At 39.6% G+C, this 21050-nt stretch overlaps 1 protein-coding gene across 1 annotated transcript in view; it reads right to left on the bottom strand.

The window, feature by feature from the left end:
* Positions 1–21050, bottom strand: part of LOC138013754 (chromosome transmission fidelity protein 18 homolog) — a 77097-nt gene that overhangs the window by 49978 nt on the left and 6069 nt on the right. Inside the window, exon 3 of the mRNA XM_068860826.1 lies at positions 635–930. Within this exon, the coding sequence (XP_068716927.1) occupies positions 635–930 (296 nt within the window). The remainder of the gene's footprint in view (positions 1–634; positions 931–21050) is intronic.

The raw sequence follows: 21050 nt of genomic DNA, 5'->3' as shown, positions 1-21050 counted from the left end.
ACCGGGTATTATTACTTTATTACTAATGAATCAAATGTAAATGTAAAGAGGAAAGGATTTTATTTTACCAGGGAACAAATTTTTGACAACCGTAACACTTTATTTTTCTAGCTTTATTTTCACGTGGTCTTCATGCCTTAATCGGGGACAAGTGTGAATTAGTTAACTGAGTCGGTGACAGAATGTTTTTTTGTTTTTTCAGTCAAGAAAGCACTATACTGAATTTCTTCATGAAGTAATGAATTGCCATGGACGTTTTACAACTTGGGGACTGTACTGTTTGAAGGTAAAATAAAACAACACTTGCACAAGAAATGAATTACAGTCTGCATAATCAAGTATTGTTCCAGCCATGATAGTTAGATTTTGTATTTTTTCCACAGGACTGGTTTGAGAAGCATGCTTTTGTGCCTGCCAGCCAATGATGTTTGTTTTTGTATCATGACCATGCACCCAAGGTAATTATAGTAAGCTCCATTCCCATGATACATAAACATATTGCAGCAAACTTCTAAATATACAGTACATGTACATGTACGTGTACTGTATTCTTGTTGTAGTTTTGTCAAAAAGAAGGGAATCACTTAAATACCTTTAATTAAATCTTACTTGAAACCCACTCTGGTTGATTTACCTTTGCCTTTACTGATACTTCCTTGTCAGCTTTGATGGACAGGTAAAGCCTCTGTCCATCCATTCTTGTTATGGAAACAGCCTCGCAGCTCATTGGAGGCCTTCGGAACACCTTAAATCTCTCTGGATTTGATAATATCTTTCTGTCAATACTTGTAGAATCGTGAGACTGCAAAGGGCTTGACTGAAGTTGTCGTAATGGACTTTTTACACATCCAGGTTTTGGCAGTTGACGGCTCACATCATGGTCTTTGCTGTTTTGCAGGGGACTAAGACGAGCTCTCTTTTTGCAGGGACCTACAAGAATTAATAATTTTGCTTCACATATAATGGACTTTCATTCTTTATGAATTAAATGATGTAGTTGTAATGTTGCATATCATGATACTCTTTTACAATACACCTACTTGTAAATAATATTATGATCAGAAAAAGGCAATTTCTCATGGCATACGATTTTTGTTAGAAAAATTTATATAATTGCTGTACCTAAGTTTCAAACATTTCATAAGAACAGGCAAGGACATCTGGGTGCTTTAATGAAGCTACACTGTACCAATATTGTAAGCTGATGTCTGCAAGCCTTCAATCCTAGCTTTATTTTCATGTGGTCATCGTGCCTTAATCGGGAACAAGTGTGAATTAGTTAACTGAGTCGGTGACAGAATGTTAGGAATAAGTGTGATATGAGGTGTGTTTCCTGGTGTTGGAACAGATGAGTGACGTTTCCTGGCAAACAACAACACAACAAGAAGACAAAGATGGCCGACAACAACCCATGGTTCATACAGGTTTAAAGAACTCTTACTCAAGGACTTTTCCAGGACTTTATCACAAAACTCATGGAGTCCATTTCCTCAGGCACTTACGATGTTGTGATGTCGCAATATTACATATTTTGCACAGTCACACCAGAAAACAATACACATAGTGGAACCACAATAAAACAAACCATTTTATAAAGAAGTCCTTGGTAGCAAAATAAATATGGAAACGAACCTCAACATACTGAAACCTTGTTACAGCAAACAATTTGCCCACTGCCCATTATACATGTACATACATACTTTACTTGGTGTCTTATACATTGTACATTGACAACCCTCCAAATAAATTTACAATTTGACAATTTTCTAATCTTAAGGGTTAACTACGTTTTCTGTGTATTTTCATAGGAGTCATGGATATGCTTTGCAATTATTTTCTGTAACTCAACATCATATACTGGGGGGGGGGGGGGGGGGTTTAATAGTAGCAAAAATATATTTTTTGTTGGCATTTTTCACAATTGGGATTTTGAATTTTTTATATAAGCATTCAAACAGATTTCCTTTTTTCTTGGTAAACTTGGCAGGAGACTAAGAAGTGTTTTTCATCTTCTGCCTCCAAAGGGCAGATTCTTTCGTTCGGTTTCTTAAATGGTCTTATGTAACGCCCTGTTTCTATTGCCAAGCCATGATTACTAAGTTGCGGTTTTGTCATGGTGGTTTTGTGCCGGAAGTTTGTGACCTGGTGAAGGTAATCCTCACATCTGTAATTATCTATTGTTTTGACTTTACTGCAGGTTCGCATGTTGTTGCTTAGATTGCGATCTTTCCTTATGTCATTATTCATCTCGCTGAGCCACCTTTGTAATTCAATGTCCTGTAATCTTTGTCTAATAATGCTTACAATTCTTACATCTGAAAAATGTTCTTTTTCCCAAAGATTTTCTAAACCTATATGATATAAAGAGTTTTTGATTTTTTGACTCCAAAGAGCTTTATCTTTAATCCATTTTATGTCATTATAAGCCACTTGAGATGATTTGTAACAATTATTCTCTTCGTGTTTAGCTAAAGTAAGCCAGATTCTGCAATGGGCTTTCCTTGTTTTCCTATTGATACGTATTCACGTTGTCGACAGGAATCTTTATCTGATGGGAACAGCCTCGTGGCAGGGTAAGTAGTTGCTCAGACACTTGCAAGCCTTCTGGCAAGATTGCATCTAGAGTCGGTTCAAAAAGAACTGGTGTTCTGTTTTCCAGTGGGCCATATTCGACCCCACAAGGCACCGTGATTGTCTGTCCTGTCGGTACTGTTTGGTTTTGCTTCCCTCTCTTCCAAGCAAACAAAGTTTCCTCTGCTGGGCTCTGTATGAAGTCAACCAATGCACTTAAGGACGTTCGCGCTAATTGTTTGTGCGCAACGTTACTGCGCAGGTAACGCGACTGTAATATGTCACGCATTACTTCGAGCATTAGTGAAGTTGAGGTTTTAAAACCTTTGCAAAAACCGTGGACGATAAGTCTTGCACAGCGTTGGATCAGAGAAGATCGTTATCAGTCAAAATTGATTTAAAATATTTATGAAAGTCAAGTAGACTACTGCACGACTGATATTCGCGAGGTTTTATCAGTCGTGCACTAGTCTACTTGACTTTCATACAAATTTTTCAAGCATCAGTTAAAATAACATGGCGACAAAAACGCCGAGGAAAAAATTCCAGGCCGGCAAAAGAATGGCACATTTATTTCCGAATCATCATGAAACTTCAAAGAGAAGTGAGCGGGAAGATGGAAAAGCTCTGGAAAAGGTAGCTGATCGAGTAGACTAGTGGCTGAAAGTTTGGAAAACTCGAGGACGAACCGTTGCGTAAATTTAATGGGGCTGTTTCTTTTTAATGTTTTTATTACCCTACGAACTTAAGTTCAAAGTGAATGCATGTTCTTAAAGTTCTTTTCCTTTACTTTCGTGAAAATTAAGCAGTATTTTCGTCCTCGTCCGCTTGAATAGTGCGGACCTGCGTGGAAACAATCAGCGATTGAATTTCACAAAAAAACACACTCCAGAGGATGAGCATGACGGCAATGGAGGGATATTATACAAAACACCAACCAAATGAAGATGACCCCTGCTTAAAACTTCGTTGCTATGCTCGAGAAAGGTTTTTTTTTCGGTAAAAACCTTTCATCTCTTCAACGATCGATCCTCTCTTGGGTTCCAGTCCTTGCCCGACAGGTCACGCAAAAGCGTGACAAATGAACTTTTCCAAGAGCTTTGCAAAATCACATCGATTTTACTCGTTCAGATCATCGGTGACCCCTATTTTTTTAATCATGAATCACTTACTTTACTTACTATCTACAAAATATGATGAAATGAAAAAATTCTCACCGTAAGAAGTTATCTTTTTTTAACATTTTCTTTCCTCGTGCCATCGAATTCTGGTAGTGGTTGCAACGGATAGAGCTCACGAAAACGCTCGTCGAGGATGAACTCTACTGTTTACCACATCCCTAGTGGCATACAATTATCTAAAAATCTCACTCATAAAAACCTATGCACGGAAACTTTCACTCCAACAGTTTATTTTTATGATTTTCGATGGATGAGCAGATGAGCCTACATCTCGCTATTAAGACCGATTTCTCGAAATTAAGGCATTTTTCCACTGATTTTTGGAGTAAGTACTTTATGACCTAACTCTAGGCGAGAAATGAAGAAAATCTCACCTTAGGAAGATCTTGGCGCGAACGTCCTTAACTTCTTCCCTGACACACCCTGGAAAGCTGACCTCATAATGCCCAAAGTTGAACAGTCTTCCCCTCCCTGTGGTCTATCATTGACTACTTCTTCCATGATGACCAATGATTGGGCACTCTAAGTCATCTCTTGCAACAAGAAGTGGTATTGTCAGTGGTGCGGTTGGTTGAGTATCACAGACAAGCAGGAATTGTACTTCTACCTAATCAATGAATGGTATTCTTCCCCCAGTGGCGGCTCTTAAGTCTGGCTCTGATTCTTTCCTGAGCAACTCTTCAATGCTTCTCACTGCTGATTTTCATCCAGCCAGGACTTTGACACCATTAACACTTGCGCTCCCGTACCCCTATGTATGTGGCTCAAAACACAAAATATTTCTCTCTTGATAGTGGGACCTCAGGATACGCCTTCGTCTAGGAAGAGTCAAATCTTTAAGTGCTTCAAAATCTCTCACACCAGGATTAATAGCTCTCACTACAGCATCCACAACATCAGCTTCCTTATGTCCTCTCTTTAACACCCCTTCAATTTGCCTCACTAAACTTACAAAGCTTAGTTTGTCCTGTCCTGGTTCCCTGAATTGACCAGTTATTTTTAACTCCCCTTTGAAATCACTTGGTTGGAAAAACAACAGTTTACTCACAGCAAATTCTTGCTTACCCTTTTCTGGTGTTACGACTCAGGCTTCCTGACCTGTGGTTTGGTGTTGACTAATTCCAATGGAGGGCAGATGGGGTCATGCTCCGTAATGTATGAACAAAAGTCCTTCAAGTATTCCCTCTATTCTTCTTTCATTCCCTTCAACTTCTCTTCTAACTATTCTTCGATCAGTGAAACAAGCTTTTTCCTAGATTTCTCCTTCAGGTCATCATCATTGCATCCAACAATTTTAGCAACCTCTTCCAGATCCTTACTTCCTAACTGGCATATTAGCTCTGTATCTGCACCTGAAGATCCTCGGTCTCCATTGTGCATGTTCCGTCAAGTTACATACAAATCAAAGGTTTGTTTTTCTGCCGTTCCCTCACTCAATTTCTTTAACCACCACGAAAATCCATTGCTAATACACTTAAGTTTCATTTCTCCTGGACAGGCCCCCAAATGTTACCCGGTGCGGGAACAGATGAGGGATGTTTCCCATTATTACAGGGTTTGCACACTTTTTCAAACCAAAAATTCAAGGACTTTTCAAGGACTTTCAAGGGCCGAATTTTGAAATTTCAAGGACCTCTTTTTTATTTACGTCGATAAATTTACCCATAGAAATGGTCTGACAGTACAATTCTCCCTCATTTTCCGTAACCTACATGCATGAAAACATGATAACCATTCTCGACCCCACAGCTCGTCGCGTTCGTATGATTATTTTCACTGAAGTTTTCAAAGATTAAAAATGTGGGTCAGAAAAAAATTCAAGTACTGTCAAGGACCAGGAATGAAGAGCAGAGATTTTCAAGGATTTTCAAGGCCTTGAAAATGCACTCTCAAAATTCAAGGTTTAGGGTTACGAACCCTGCATTAAACTACAACACAACACGGAGAGAAAGATGGCAGACAACAACCTCATGGTCTTTATTACCCATAATGCTCAAAAGTCTTTCTTCTGTACCTAAGAGGGTGGGGTTTCGGTATGGTAACCCGGTACAGGTGCACCAGTAATGAGGACAAGATGACCAGTGAACAGCAAACTGTATTGGTTTAATGGCTTAAACTCACAACAAACGACCATACTACACACGTGCGACTAACAATGCACAGTGGCACAACCACGTTCTCTTCTTCTGTTAACAATAGAAGTAGAACTAATGTGAGAGAGGTCTGATAAACAAATTAAGTGTCTTAAAAAATGTCAGAAGTTCCACTCATACAGGAACGGTCAAAGGTAAGTTGACAGTCTCTCAAAGCTCCATCCGTTGTGTACAGTACTGACTGTTGTGTACTGAGTGTGGAAATTCACAAAGAAACTTGTTGGACAGATTACTTTGCAGTTGATGCCACCAAAACTCTTATTGAATGAGTTCCACCACCAGTTCATTTGAAGTTAGAATTTGGTTTGGTTGAAGACTTCTGCCCCTGCTTACCGAAAAGGATTCTCAATGTGTATGAATGCGTGACTTATTAGGAATGTGTTTCCAAGAATTTTTCAATGTCCAGGTTAGGACTGTTTATCAATAGTATCCTGGTAATTCAGCAGTTGAAACCACTGAATTCAAGACCAATGACCAATGTAAAATGACTTGTTAGCAGATAATTTTTGGGCAACTTTGCAAACAACGATTTGTAATCATTGTTTTACTCCTGCATGATTAAATGTTACTCTTCTCTAACCTATTGTGTTTTGTTTTGGCTGTTTAATATTCATATAGGCCACTTCAGAAAATATCATAATACTCTTTGTTTGTCTCCTCAAATTTTGCATAAGCATTGTTTTTGTTTTCTCTTGGGACCATTGTAGGCCCCAGGATAAAATGGAAACAATGCTAATGCAACATTTTGAGGGGACAAACAAAGAGTATTATGGTATTTTCTGAAGTGGCCTATTTCCGATTATTCAGACTCTCGATTATCCGGACTATTCAGCCCAGTCCCGACGAGTCCGGGTAATCAAGGTTTGACTTTACACTGTAACACTCAGCTAGTATGATTTAACACAGAGTTGCAAAGCAGTTCTTGATGAAGAACCACTCTTCATCAATGCAGACAACGATGTAGTGGTCATGATTTTGGGTCTTATCCCAGTCAGACTTTACATACATGTATACCAGGTCTCCAAGATGTAGAGGACTCAGGTTGTACATTCTCTCATAAGCAGGATGAGATGGCGGAAGCCCTTGATAACCCATGGGGGTGCATGGGAATTTCCAGAGTGAGGCGCAGGTGTGACAGGAATCTGACACGTCAGTTACCGCAAAGAAGTGTCACTGTACCACCAATTGAGGCTGGTGCATGGAAGAGTGGTCTAGTTTAATGTGGAGAGCGGTAAGTAATACGTCAACAACAGGCTATGATACAATGATCAATTCAATGGAAAGGGAAAGCGGTTGTTGATGTTAGATGACTAGCAGGCCACATTTAGACATACAGTAGACATGACGTGCAGATAGCGCTTGGCATCTTTGATGTTGGTACTGTAAGTTTCTTTGATAGATACATGTAGTTGTCTTCTTTCAGGTAGGCACAGACAGGGCACAAATTGGGACACTTGTGTTGGATGTTGACCCACACAGGCATGCTGGTAAATAGTAAGTGCTTGCCATAGTCAAGATTCACGTATCTTGGACAGATGCTGCATACAACAGAATTCTCAGATTTGTGAAGGAACAGATTTGGCACTAGGGTGCATTGCAGTCAAAAGCATTTCACCTGGCAAAGTCAGAAGAATTTTGTCACTGCTTGCAAGACGTTGGAGACTTACAAAATGTACTCAAAATCTGCTGACGTTGGTCAGAAGGAGGTAACACAAGGGCTGGCAGAAACCTCACCTTGGCAAAGCTTGTTGATGACCTCAACACAAGGTTGGCTGTCAGTCACAACGCATGCATTGTGTTTTGACTGGATAATTTAATGGACTAAAGTGTGATACGCAGTGCTCCGACTTCACAGCATACGGGTAACCACATTACTTGGTGCTAGCATAGTTTTGTACTGCAGAGGTCTGATAGGAGTACACAGTCTTTGCAAGTACATGTAACATACAAAGTGGGGCCAAGGCTGTGTACGTATGGAACCATCCAATCCCAAGTTGGTTGGAGTGCAAATTAATATAAATAACCACACAACAGAGAACACAGATGCATTCAAGGTTATCACAGAATTTGCTACTTGGTTTCAGTGCTGTACATAACACCACAGATCACTGCTCGATGGCTGATCAAAAAGTGCAATTGTAGTCAAAGTCCTTTATTCGTCGCTTTGAAGATTCCAAATATTTATTTTTCACCGCCTGTCTTGTTTATTGAATTGACATTCCATTCTTGGGCTCCATAAGGGTATATTTTGTTTGAAGATCCACTAAAACCCCTTCGCGTTACATCGACTTTAACACCACTGCAGGTTCATTAAATATTCTACTGTGACCACCATTTCTACTACCCCATGAAAACTACCAAAGATACCCACAGAACACTCTAGGCACAAAGACAGTACTTAGCAGGGGAGTGACAGGAAAACCCCTATTGGGCAACTTTTCTGATTTCCAACACAGGAAAAAAATATAAAGGAAAAATGCAACACATTTTTCGACTGGATTGCTATATGGCAACCCAGTAAACAGTAACTGAGAAGTTCTGCATGATTTCATAACTGGGCACAAAGAAACTGTAATCCACTTTGGTTTCCTTACTTTCTTATTTGGTTTATCTTTTAACTTTTTATTTTTCAAGGCAATTAGTTTTATGAAAACCGCTTGTCAGGTTTGAACCGTGCGTGACTTAGCATGCATGCTTATTTGAACTTTGTACCGGCTCAGTACATCATTTGGAATATATCTTGACATGCTGACATGGTTCTTCTTATGCTCTTTGCTGCCCTTTAATCTTTATCCCGCTGCTCTTCACTAATATGATTTTCTACTAGAAAAATGCGGGTTGCCAAATTCAACGCCTTCACGCGATTTCCTATCAAGGAAAATTGCCTGAACTCTTCGGTCACCAGAAGCTGTCCTGCCTCCCTACCTCCACCCAGACAATTACTTCATGTTGGCTGGAAGCATACGGAGTGAAAGTTCAAAAAATGGGTCTCTGAAGTATGGCATTGAAAGATACATGTAACTTTCCGTTGCCGGCTGTTTCATTTTCTTTCAGTTATGCATACAAAATACTGTTTGTGCAAATAGATAGTTTTAAGGCAGTAAAATTAAAACAAACATTAATGGTTGATTGAAACAATTTTTTTTGAACATGACATAATACTACAAAGAAATGAAGACAGCAGTGCAATTATGGCTAAATCGTAGAATAGTAAACACCGATTTAGGGGTACTATTCTCCAATTAACCACTAAGATTTCTACCTATTTTACGATTCAGGTCTCAGATTTTTCCTATTCAACGATTTACCTTAAGATGTAAATCACCTTACATCTTTACCTTAAGATGTAAATCATGTTCCGATTCTCTGATTCTTCTTATTCCACAATTTTAATAGATTTCACTATAAAAGTTAACGTTAAAAAACAACGACGTTTCGACCGTTCGACGGTCATTTTCAAGTTGAACAGTAAAAGTTTTGAATGCGTTAAAATATATGTAACCGATTACAAAAATGCTAATAAGATACTGACCAAAACTCTAAAATATTTACATAGAAACAATACACACACACAAAAGAACAAAAAATTGCCGCATGAAGAAACGCTAAGTAAATAACTTCGCGCGTATCGAGTCACTCTGTTTGTTCAGATTTGGTTTAAGTTTGCGAATAAAAAGCATTTCGATACGCGCGAAGTTATTTACTTAGCGTTTCTTCATGCGGCAATTTTTTGTTCTTTTGTGTGTGTGTATTGTTTCTATGTAAATATTTTAGAGTTTTGGTCAGTATCTTATTAGCATTTTTGTAATCGGTTACATATATTTTAACGCATTCAAAACTTTTACTGTTCAACTTGAAAATGACTGTCGAACGGTCGAAACGTCGTTGTTTTTTAACGTTAACTTTTATAGTGAAATCCGTTTCAAAAAACTTGTTGATTACAATTTTAATAATAAAAATAATAATAATAAATAATAAATAATAATAATAAAGAATTTATATAGCACCTTAAATTAATCCGTTCAGCCCAAAGGCACTGTTTACAATAGTTATTACCTATGAAAATTAAAATCTAATAAAAAAGGAATCTATGTACATATATCATAATTGTCGTTGTAAAGTAAAAAGAAATGACTGTTTTGAGTTTTTTTCTTAAAAAGCTCTAAACTGTCAACCCTTTCACTCCCAAGAGTGACACTTATAGATTTTACTCTGTCTAACGCCAGACGATTTTATTCGTCAATGGGGAACCCCACAGGAGTGGGGTTAATTTAACCCTTTCACTCCCAAGAGTGACACTTATACATGTAGATTTTACTCTGTCTAACGCCAGACAATTTTACCCGTCAATGGGGAACCCCACAGGAGTGATTGTCAATGAGTGTGGAAGAATTGTTATAAACTCTAGTAGGTTTATCATTTACTGGGAATAACGCATAACATTGTAAAGACAACAGAAAATTATGGGAGTAATTGGAAATTTCAGATTTGAGAAGATCAATATTGAAATCGCCCATACGATAAACAAATTTATCGGAGGAGCTAAGTTTTTCTAAAGTCATGTCAAGATATTACAGGAATTGTTCCGGATCATTATGCTGCCTATAAATCACACCACAAATGATAATTTTACTCTTTGGGGATTCAACTTCAATCCATAAAGCCTGAAATGCTTCTTTTGATGTCCTCTCTAGTACCTTGAACTTTAAACCATTATTAATGTACAAACCACACACCTCGACATGATAGAGGTGTTGTGACATATTCAAATTGCTTGTTTGGTGAACAGGCATTAAAATCTAGCCCGGAAGAATTTGTAATTTTTGTTACAGTGATTCCAATTACACTGAATTGATAGTCAAGCTCATCTAATAGATGGTTATCAATGTTTCTCCACAGGCTTCTGTACATGTACATTAGTATGGAGTATAGAGAAATGAGATTGATTTTCTGATTCCATTAGAGACTTTTTAAACACGGAAAAACTATAGGATGAAAAATATTTGCATCTTATTTGTTGCATACTTAAGTTGCTATCAGGGCATAATTTTGATTTGGTATTTAAGCAAAACAGATCTAAATCATAAATACTATGAAGTTCATCTACATGTAAGTACTTCTTGGTCGGCAAGTCACTGTTGAGCATGTTACAAACTGTCTGTGAACTCTAATAATATCGACATTCACGTATGGAAGTGCGCTTAGGATAGAATTTTTGGTACAACACGCTTTTCGCTTACACCCATCTGTTTTATCTAAAGAAAACAACTAACAAACACTACACCAACATGAATGTTCAGCAATTAATTTTCATCCGTGTACCAGGAAGCGCAAGGTCACCCAGTAATTAAACGCATCTTCTGAGGAGCATGCTTATCCAGGGCTGTAGCTAAAGACTGGGTAGAAACGTCAACCAGCTCATCTAAATTAATCAACAGAGTTCTTTAAGGACACCAAAGAGACATGTATACAGGTTTGGAAAGAATCGTGATCCAAAGACTTCAGTTTGCAATACATTAACCATTTCCTCATATATGGACATTTCTTTAATGAAATTTTGAACTTAACAATAGCGTGATCAGAGAGCAGTCAATCCATTGATTCAAAACCAGTACCTGTGAGCAATGTTTCACATTGCTTTGATATAACAAGATCCAGGGTGTGGCCATTTCGATGAGTTGGAAAGTCTATCCTTTGTACTAGGCCAAAAGAGGACAGCAAACTATTGAAATCAGAACCTTCAGAGTCGTTCAGCTTATCTACATGTACGCGAATGTTGACGTCACCAACGATAACAGGATAGTCACTTAGTAAGACAACTTGTTCCAAAAGAGTACTGAACTCATCAATAAAAAATCGAAAAGGAGTATCTGGTGGACCATAAATATTCAAACGTCGAAAAAGATGTAATATCATTAGATTTGATTTGATAGAGATTCCTGAACAAAAGACCAACATTGACCTGCGTCCAGACTGTCGAGTCTAGGATGATGGACAAAATTGTATCCTGTAGGGCAGAGGTCGTTGACTATCATGTTATCGACATCGCCGGGCTTGAGCCAAATTTCAGTTAGTGCTAAAAATGTAATATCAAAATCGTTATCAACAGTGTAGTCTTTGATTACCGGTAGTAGAGCCTTTTGCAAATTGAACGTCAATGAAATAAGGCAAAATCACAGTTATTGGAGTTCAAAGAGCCATTATTTTCACTGTAAAAAATAGAGCCGATAAAAAAGCAACCAACCTGGTGCTCATTTACATGTCTTGCTCTCTCGACAATTTTGACTTAAGATGCTATAATCACGTATTACTGTGTTTGTTCGGGGGCAACTCTTTAAGACCGAGTAATAATCAAGTATTTCTGTGTTCGTTCGGATGCAACTCCTTTAGAATGTACAACCGTAACAATCGAAGAATTGGAGAACAAAAATAGGTATAATCGGAAGAATTGTATGTGAAAAGAGTCTCTGAAAAAATCGGAGAATTGGAAGAATTGATGTCAAAACTCATATTTTGCTTTCTCCGATTTAGCCATAATCGCACTCTTCTGGAAATGAAAATATGTCAAGCAATCCATTGTTTTATCACTGGTTTTGACTTTACAGTTTTTAGTCTCCTGATGCCCTTCACTCCCACTCAACTATTTCTGGGAGAACTTTTTGCAAGTGGCCAATGTATCACTGACACTTCTCAGGGGTAATGGCAACAGCAGTGCCTTTGCCACCACCGACTTACATGTACTCTGGACAAACTAAAGGCCTAATTTCAGTTTTAGGCAGTGCCTGTGTGTCTTATGAAACAGTAAATCCTAAGCCTACCACCAGTGATGTTAGTAGTCCAGAAGCCACCCTGAATTTAAGAAGCTTGTTGGTGGAAGATGAGGAAGTTTTCATTTTAAGACAGGGCTTCATCCACCAAAAACTTTGCCGTGCTTTTGGGAATTCAAAGCACTTTTGTGTGTCCAAAATCTTGACGGAAGAAATCTCAGAGGTGTTGGAAAGCTACCACTCAATGTTGATAGAGTAAAGTCTATAAAAGATTTTAGTGTTCAAGCACTATTCCACAGCACCGTCACATAAGGGTTATTTGTGGCCTGACTGCCGAAAGGCCATTGATACTTACATTTGTAAGGAATAGAGCTTTGAAATTAGACAAATAAAGATTTTTGTTATATGTACGTTTAGAGATTGCTGTTAGCCAATACCGATCAGTATGTATATCTTAAATCTTACGACTCCTAGTTGAATAATAAGTATGTCATTTTAGTGTGAAATATTATTTGTTTTCTTTTGGGGGTGAACTTGACCTGACTTGAAAATCAAAAGAAAGATAGTAAAGGCGAACGCAAGAAAAAAACCTGTTAAGAGAATGCACTTTCCTGTTGTCTTCTTTTATTTGAGAGCCTGGAACCCAATGTTTACTTATCGGTGCCTCACAGCAGTTCTCTTATGAAGACCTCTGTTGCGCCATTCTCAGAATTTGACGTTCACGAAAAACTTGGGATGTTACAAAAACTCCTCAGTAGCGCTGCTTTCTTTTTTCCCAAAATTAGTAAGCTAGACAAATTTTCAGTTCAGCACTTTTATTGCTAAGAATTGGCGGAAAGGTCAGAAGCTACATCTACATAATTGTTTTCTCCGTTGTCGGGCATATTTGTATGTCAATGATCCAAACCGCAGTTTCCGCAACAGAAGGGTCAAAATAACGATCAGCGGTGGGCTGCGGAATGGTAACAGAGTTTCATTGTTTTCCATTCAGTGAATGTGAAAAGAATTTTAAACTTTTTAGGTTCGTTTCGAAAACTCACAATGACCAGTTGGCCCCACTCTCAGCCGATTCAAATGTTTTTTAAAGTTGATCACAGGAATTAAATATTCATTTTATCGTCTGTCTGTTGTTTCATGGAACAATGAACATCACAGCTACAATATGTGTCTGAATAACGAAGGAAAAAAACGCATGTAATGAGCATTTGAAAGCGCATGCAGTGCTAATACTGTATAAACTTTCATTAAGGGTGCATTCGATTGACCCTATTCTGGAATAAGAATACGTGGAATGTTGACTTAAAACGGTATGTCTGGCACTTTGAAGCAACAAGGATAATAAAGATATGTTTAAAATAGCACTTTATCAGGTGTTTGACAATTTCAATATGAACCTTGGTAAAAACAAACGATTTCTAATGCACCTTAAATTTTCAATCTTGGATATTGTGTATCTGCGCCAGTAATAAAGACAACCGACACAATAATAGCGAACAACAACAAGGTCGCTACCCGATGGCGAACCCAAAACATAACCATGCCACGAGGGGACGCGCGTGATACACAAACGCGGCTGACAATAACCGCTGGCGCCACTTCTTTTTCTTCTGCTTCTTGAAGGAAAGACAACTAACGTGTGAAAGTATAACAGGAAATGAATGTAAATGAAATGTAACGAAAAGTTGGTAACAGATCGCAACCGTTCTTAATAGTACTTGGTCAAACGCGCCAATTCTGAAATAACTGTCAGCTAACTACACTAGTTGAGAATGTACTTCTGTAAGTATGCTGGGGGCCGGCGTGCCTGTTGAGGTCTTGGTTCACATGAACTTGAAACAGGAACACGATCAGTTTCAAGGGGGGGTCGAGTCTTCCTGCTGTTCGGCTTGGTCCGGGGTGGAGACTGGAGGATCTGGGTTGGGCGGACGTAACAGGTCTGGTGGGGCAGAGGGCTCTTGACAAGGCTGGGGCTGCACAGGAATCTCCACACATTCGTCTTCGTCAAATGTAGGGACGACAGACTGGTACGATGGTGGTGGGAGGGTATGTGGTACAGTGTAGCACTCGGCTAGCTTCATCTTGTAAGATGTAGCCCTGAGTTGTGAGCCAGAGAACTTCTTAATGAAACACCATTCGCCGTCGATGCTAACAATGATATAGAGATCACGGAGGCGAGACTTATCTCGGTCAAACTTCACATACACCAGGTCTCCAACCTGCAAGGGGGGAACGGGAGCTTGTGGGCGGTAGCCACCTTTGGCCGCTTCGCTGAAAGGATGGTTGGTTTGGCGAGCTTGGTGCTTGGCTACAATGTGTTGTAGGTCATTGACGGGTATCTGCTCGTTGGTGAACTGGTTGCGCTGTGTCCAAAGCTCCCGTGAGGACAGGCCTTGGCTGCAGAATCGCAAGTTCAGGTGGGCAGTGGCAATAGCAAGGCCGAGTTCGGTAACAGGGCCTCCGCCAGGCTCCTGACGTAACAGCTCTTCTTCTACGTGTAGTTCCAGCACAGCTCGTTCGGCAACAGGATTTTTGTTGGAGTTTTTGATGCGACCAACTTCGACGGAGATGCCAAGATGCTGTAAAGCATGTGTGGTTTTCAGTGAGACAAATCCTGGTGCAGGGTTGACCCGAATGACAGCTTGAGATCCATCGAGGGGGTGTAGACCCACTACTAATCGGGCGAGGGCATCACAAAGTGTGCTGCTCCTTTCGTCGGGTACAAGGCATGATGCAGTGTAGGAGGTGGTACATTCTCTAAAAAGGAGGATGAATATCGGCGGCAAATGACACGCCTACGACTTCAGGTGGATCTTCCGATGATTGGCTGGCAAGGGAGGTAGGGAACTGATACTGAGCCTGATACTCGAGTGATAGCAGCACTCATATCCAGGGCGAAGAAGTGACGCTGCATCACCATTTGGAGTTGGTTCTTAGAAGGGTGGTGAAGCTTGATGTGAATAGCAGTAAGTAGGCCGTCAAGTACGGAACGAAGTACCACGATCAACTCAATAGGGCGGGAGAGTGGATGTTGATGCTGGACGACGAGTAGGCTGTCCTTGGAAATGGAAGTGACATTAAGATAGCCCTTTACAGTACCGCTCAGAAATACGTTAACCAAAATATGCGCATAATACGCATATATCTATACGCGTATGTGCGTATAACCATACGCGTACTCGCGTATGGTTATACGAACATACGCGTATATATATACACGTATATGCGTATACAGATATACGCGTCTGCCTCATTAGCTTGCTTATTGTTCTAAACAATACACGTAGCTTGACAGCAATACAATAGTACATGACTACATGTACGAACTACATGACGAAGACGCACTTTCACAAACAGCTGTCGTGTTCGGAATACAAACCCACGTAAGGATGTTTATTTCATCGATAAACATGCAGTTTGGGTTCAGAGTTATTTTGTTTCACACTATTAAAAGAGAAAATAATATACACATAAATACAGAATTAAAGTAATGTTTACAAAGCTGCAAGTAAGCTATAATAAGGGTTATGGGTTACAAGAGAGTGTGGTGACCAAAGTAGCGAGTGCTTTCGAGTTGGCGCTCATCGTGCTCACCTTCTTAAGGATAGACAAAGCTTAAATACGGGACCTAAATCTGGCTGTTGGGTTGATTCCGGCGCTAGTGTTCATTGCAGTTCTTGGAAATTGTTTGAATGACCTCGCCTGTGATGCATAAACGAATACTATACTCGTTGCTTTTAAAGTTCATGGTGTTGCGTTTGCTGTCACGACTTTGTGCGTCTGTGCGTCGGCATTTGTTTACTCTCAATTCTATTTGAATGTCTTCAATAAAACAAGATGGTGTGTTGTCATTTTCTTTGAATTTCACTAACTTGATTGAGCGCTGCAGTTTATGGGATCAGTAAAAAATTAAAGGCCGGTTTACACGGTGCGACTTGTCGGCCCGATTCTGTTGCTGCAACCCATTTTTTTACGTCGGGCCGATTTTTTTCAAAGCCACCGCCAAAAATCGGGCCGACAAGTCGCACCGTATAACATTCCCTTCCAGACATAAAAAACAGTTTTTTTAAAAGTGGTTAGAATGAAATCTTTCAAGCTCTATTGAAAAGATTAGATTATTTTGTCCTGAGAGCGAAAGACGGCGACAGCGTAGGTATAAAACAAAAGAGGCAAAATTACTTTCATGGCGTGACTGATTTCTGAACAATCGGATCAATTTCAAACTGTGAATATTATTTTTCACTCCCAATTTCACCGTGTGAATTTTTACCCTTAACTTCATGCCGTGAAAGTTTTCACCGATCATTAGTTTCACGCCAAGAGTGAAAGTTTCTTTTCGTAGAGTGACCACGGCGTATTCACACTGTGAAAATTGAAATTCATGCACCGCGACCGTGAAAAAATTTCACGGTTTTCAATGAAATCCATAAACCCCCTTTTTGCATGAAGGGCCACAAATGATACACATATTTAAATGCCAAACTTAAGACACATACATTTTTCTTTGCATTCTGATTCATAAACATTGAATTACTTTTACTTGTTATACAGTAAATTCGCGATGCGAAGCAACTTGCGCGTTTGTAACATGATAGCTTTTGGAGTATGTAAATTTTCTGTTATCGGCTCGTGGCTTCATTCAGATCCAAAAGTGCTTTGTTTTACACAACAATGCAACACAAAGGAAATTTATGCTACTGAATAACAAAGGAAAAGCAGACGCGCATGTATATGCATTCATACGCGTATGAATATACGCGTATGCGCGTGTACATATACGCGTATGCGCGTATGAACATACTCGTATGAGCGTATACACTGCGTATGCGCAGTTAACGTATTTCTGAGCGGTACTGTAAGTCTCTGATGTTGGTCAGTTTCTTGGAAGGGCGGGTGCCTTGTTTCAAGTGAGCATAGACGCGCAGTAGATCGGGGCACTCATGTTGAACACTAAGCCATCGGGTCTGCCAGTGAAGGGTAGGCGCTTGGTTACAAACTGTTATTGCGAAGAATTTGCGGAAAGGTCAGAAACTACATCTGTATGTCTGCATAATTATTTTCTCCGTTGACGGGCATCTTGGTATGGCAACAATCCAAACGCCAGTTTCGGCAACGAAAAGGTTAAAATAACGATCAGGGGTCAGCTACGGGATGACAAAAGTTCCACTGTGTTTCATTCAGTGAATGCGAAAAGAAATTTAAACTTTGTTGGCTCATTTCGAAACTCACAATGACCAGTTGACAATGCTCTTCAATTCAAATGTTCTGGTTAGTTGATCACAGGAATTAAATATTCATGTTATTGTCTGTCTATTGTTTTCGTGGAACAATGAAAATCACAGGTAAATACGAGTTTGAATAACAAAAGAAAAAACGCGCATTTAAAAACGTGTATGCGCAAAAAAACGTACGTGTGTTTTGCGTCTGCATAGGACGCTTATTTCTAGTCTGCACTGTATTTAATAGTCAAGTTGATTCTTTTATCCACAGTCTCAGTCACAAATTTTGTAACACAGATGGCAATTTCCCCCCTCTCCACCTTCAATGTTAATGTTTATGGGTTCGAGTGCAAAAACCAACAGTGGCAAACGCAACATTGAAAGGAGGGAGGAGGGGTACGTTATGAATACTGAAGCTTTGATGCCCTTCACTTGCTGTTGTAGAGAAGTGTTAACATGGCCGAGGTAGCAGCAATTATGTATACAGTGTATTTCCCGATGAAACAAATAATAATAAATGAGACTAGTGCCCAGGCCAGCCCAATGAAGGAACCGTACATTGATTAGCATAATGCTAATTAATGTCCGGTCAAATTGGTAAAATGTCCGACCAAAATGAAGATTTGACAAGCCACATGACCTATTTGCGCATGTGCACAAAAAAAGTGTGTGTGTTTTGTGTCTGCAGATGCTTATTTCTTGTCTGCACTGTACATACATTAATTTTGTAGATTTCCCAAAAAATGTTACCCATGGTGCTCCTCTGGCGCCTGACCTCCGCTATTACTACAGGGGGCCTGGACAAACTGTGTGACTGGTTTACAACAAATGTAAATCTAATCTTTCTCATAAGTTCCATAAAATCCAAGTATTTTTACCTGAAGTTTTGTTTGTGGTAACCCTTTTGGCTGAAAACAACGAACTTTAGTGATTTGAAGGGTTTGTGTTCGACGTTCACCTGAGCGTAAAAATAGAAAGGCAAGGGTGAAAAGCTTGATTTCGGACCGCTCCCGCATCAAGCCGATTTTCACCAACAAATTCCCATCGTACATGTTTCAAATGATGCACCAGGTTTCAGATATAATGGTATGAGAGGAAACCTCTGGGTTTCAGCTTGCCTGGTGCGTGATTTGAAACTTGTACGGTGGGAATTTTTTTGGTGAAAATCAGCTCGGTGCTGGAGCCAGTGTTTGACAATAACAATTCCCCGATTGCCCAGGGCAAGCGAAATATATCCGTGGGCAAGGAAACCAACTCTAAGACTTGCCCAATCGAGCAATCAGAATTTTTGTTAGACTAATACCTATAGTTTGCGGAACGATTCGATTTGCAACAAAGTGACTAGTAATATGACGTAGCTACCGCAACCACGATATAAAAGTAAACGTTACATCTCTTTGCTGTCATTTATTTTTCTGTTAAAAACATTTTGATGCAGACCTCAAAACAGATTGGAAGGCGATACATGTTGGTAGCTGCCATCTTTCTCCCGGCAAAAAGAATGCTTGTTACGATGGAACCCAGTTTTCGCACGGCCAAATACCCCATTGAACAAGCGCACAAAAAAGTCTACTTTTTGTCGCGCAATTTCAACCAGCTTTGAGAGGTTTAAGAACATACATGTACTATTGGACAAGTGGCAATTTCAATCAAAACTAGCCTAATCTCAGAGAGATATTCAAGGAATATGCTTGTCAAAGCAAAACTGTGAAGGCCACTAGAACACCACGGATACACAGCAGGAGTCGCATTGGTCTGTCAAACACATTTTACACAAAATTGACATTTTTACAACCACCCTTTGAGTTTTAATGAACAACAGGTCTTTGGTAAACAGAAAAAAAAACCAAAGCAACCAAAAAAACAAAAGTAGTAGCCCAAAGGGCAAATTAGTAAGAATGTAAGTGTCGAACACTGTGGAGCGGTCCGAAATCGAGCTTTCCACCTTTGTCTTTCTATTGGTATGCTCAGGTGAACCTTAAAATCACTAAAATTCGTTGTTTTCAGCCACAAGAATTACCACAAACAATACTTCGGGTAAAAATACTTAGATTTTTTGGACTTGGATTTTATCGAAATTATGTGAAGGATTTAGATATTACAGTACAGCCCAAAAATAATGCACGCGCAAGAAGTGGCGCAAGAACACGCAAGCGGTCAAAAGAAGTTAAATTGCGGTTTATCCGCAAGAACATTCAAAGCGCAAGAAGATAGAAAGCTTTCCGCAAGAAGCCGCAAGAAGTTACGAACTTAACCGCAAGTCGCAAAAAGCGCAAGAAGTTAGCGGGTTCAACCGCAAGAGTAATCGGTGTTGCTTTTCTGTGGTGATTACGGATTATGTTTTCCAAAAGTAAAGTGAAGTAAAGTGGTAAAGTGGTGCATTTATATAGTGCCTTTATCACAAACGTCTCAAAGGCGCTTTACAATGATCAATTTACCCCCAGCGGACTGGAAGCATATACAGGCGCAAATGGCAGCCGCTTCTAAGCAGTCCATGCATGCTGGTACTCATTTTACCGACCTCGGAAGGATGGAAAGCTGAGTGAATTTTAGCGGGAAAGAAGGTCGCCAATTATTCCACTCTCGGCAGAACCGGGAATGGAACCCGGGACCTTAGGGTTGGAAGGCAGAGATCTTACCAAAAGATAACCAAAACATAAATCGCTTTCAAAAGGAAGGGATATAATGGTATGTTTCCTCCTATTGGGAAACATTCGATGGCCATGAGATCAGAACTCAATGTTTGGTTATCCCAATTTATCGCAGGCCGTATTTTACGCACTCGCTTAAAAGAAAGACCGGTGAACGTGAATGTTTCAAAGCACTGTAACTAATTTCTGCACTTTCAGAAAAAAAAAACCTTCAATCACGCCATTAACTACCAACAAGCAGGCTCGCAAGAATAACAAACCATCTAAAGAATGAACATTTGAATGTTTTAGATCGAACGCGTAGCCATTTGCATATGATGCCGGGAAGGTGACAGTGTTATGTGCTTAAGCAAATGTCGTGTGATATCTTCATCGGCAACAGAAAACTCGTGGTATCATAACAGTACTAATAATAAATAACAAACAAAAGCTTCTGCATTTATAAGTCCTTTCAGAAACACTTATCAAGGGAACTACATTGTAGAATGTCACCTGCGAGATCAAAAGCGAG

Source organism: Montipora capricornis, chromosome 8 (assembly GCF_036669925.1).
Source record: "Montipora capricornis isolate CH-2021 chromosome 8, ASM3666992v2, whole genome shotgun sequence".
NCBI classification, from domain to species: Eukaryota; Metazoa; Cnidaria; class Anthozoa; order Scleractinia; family Acroporidae; genus Montipora; species Montipora capricornis.
The sequence above is the reverse complement of the archived record's forward strand: the minus strand, read 5'-3'. Positions and strand labels throughout refer to the sequence as shown.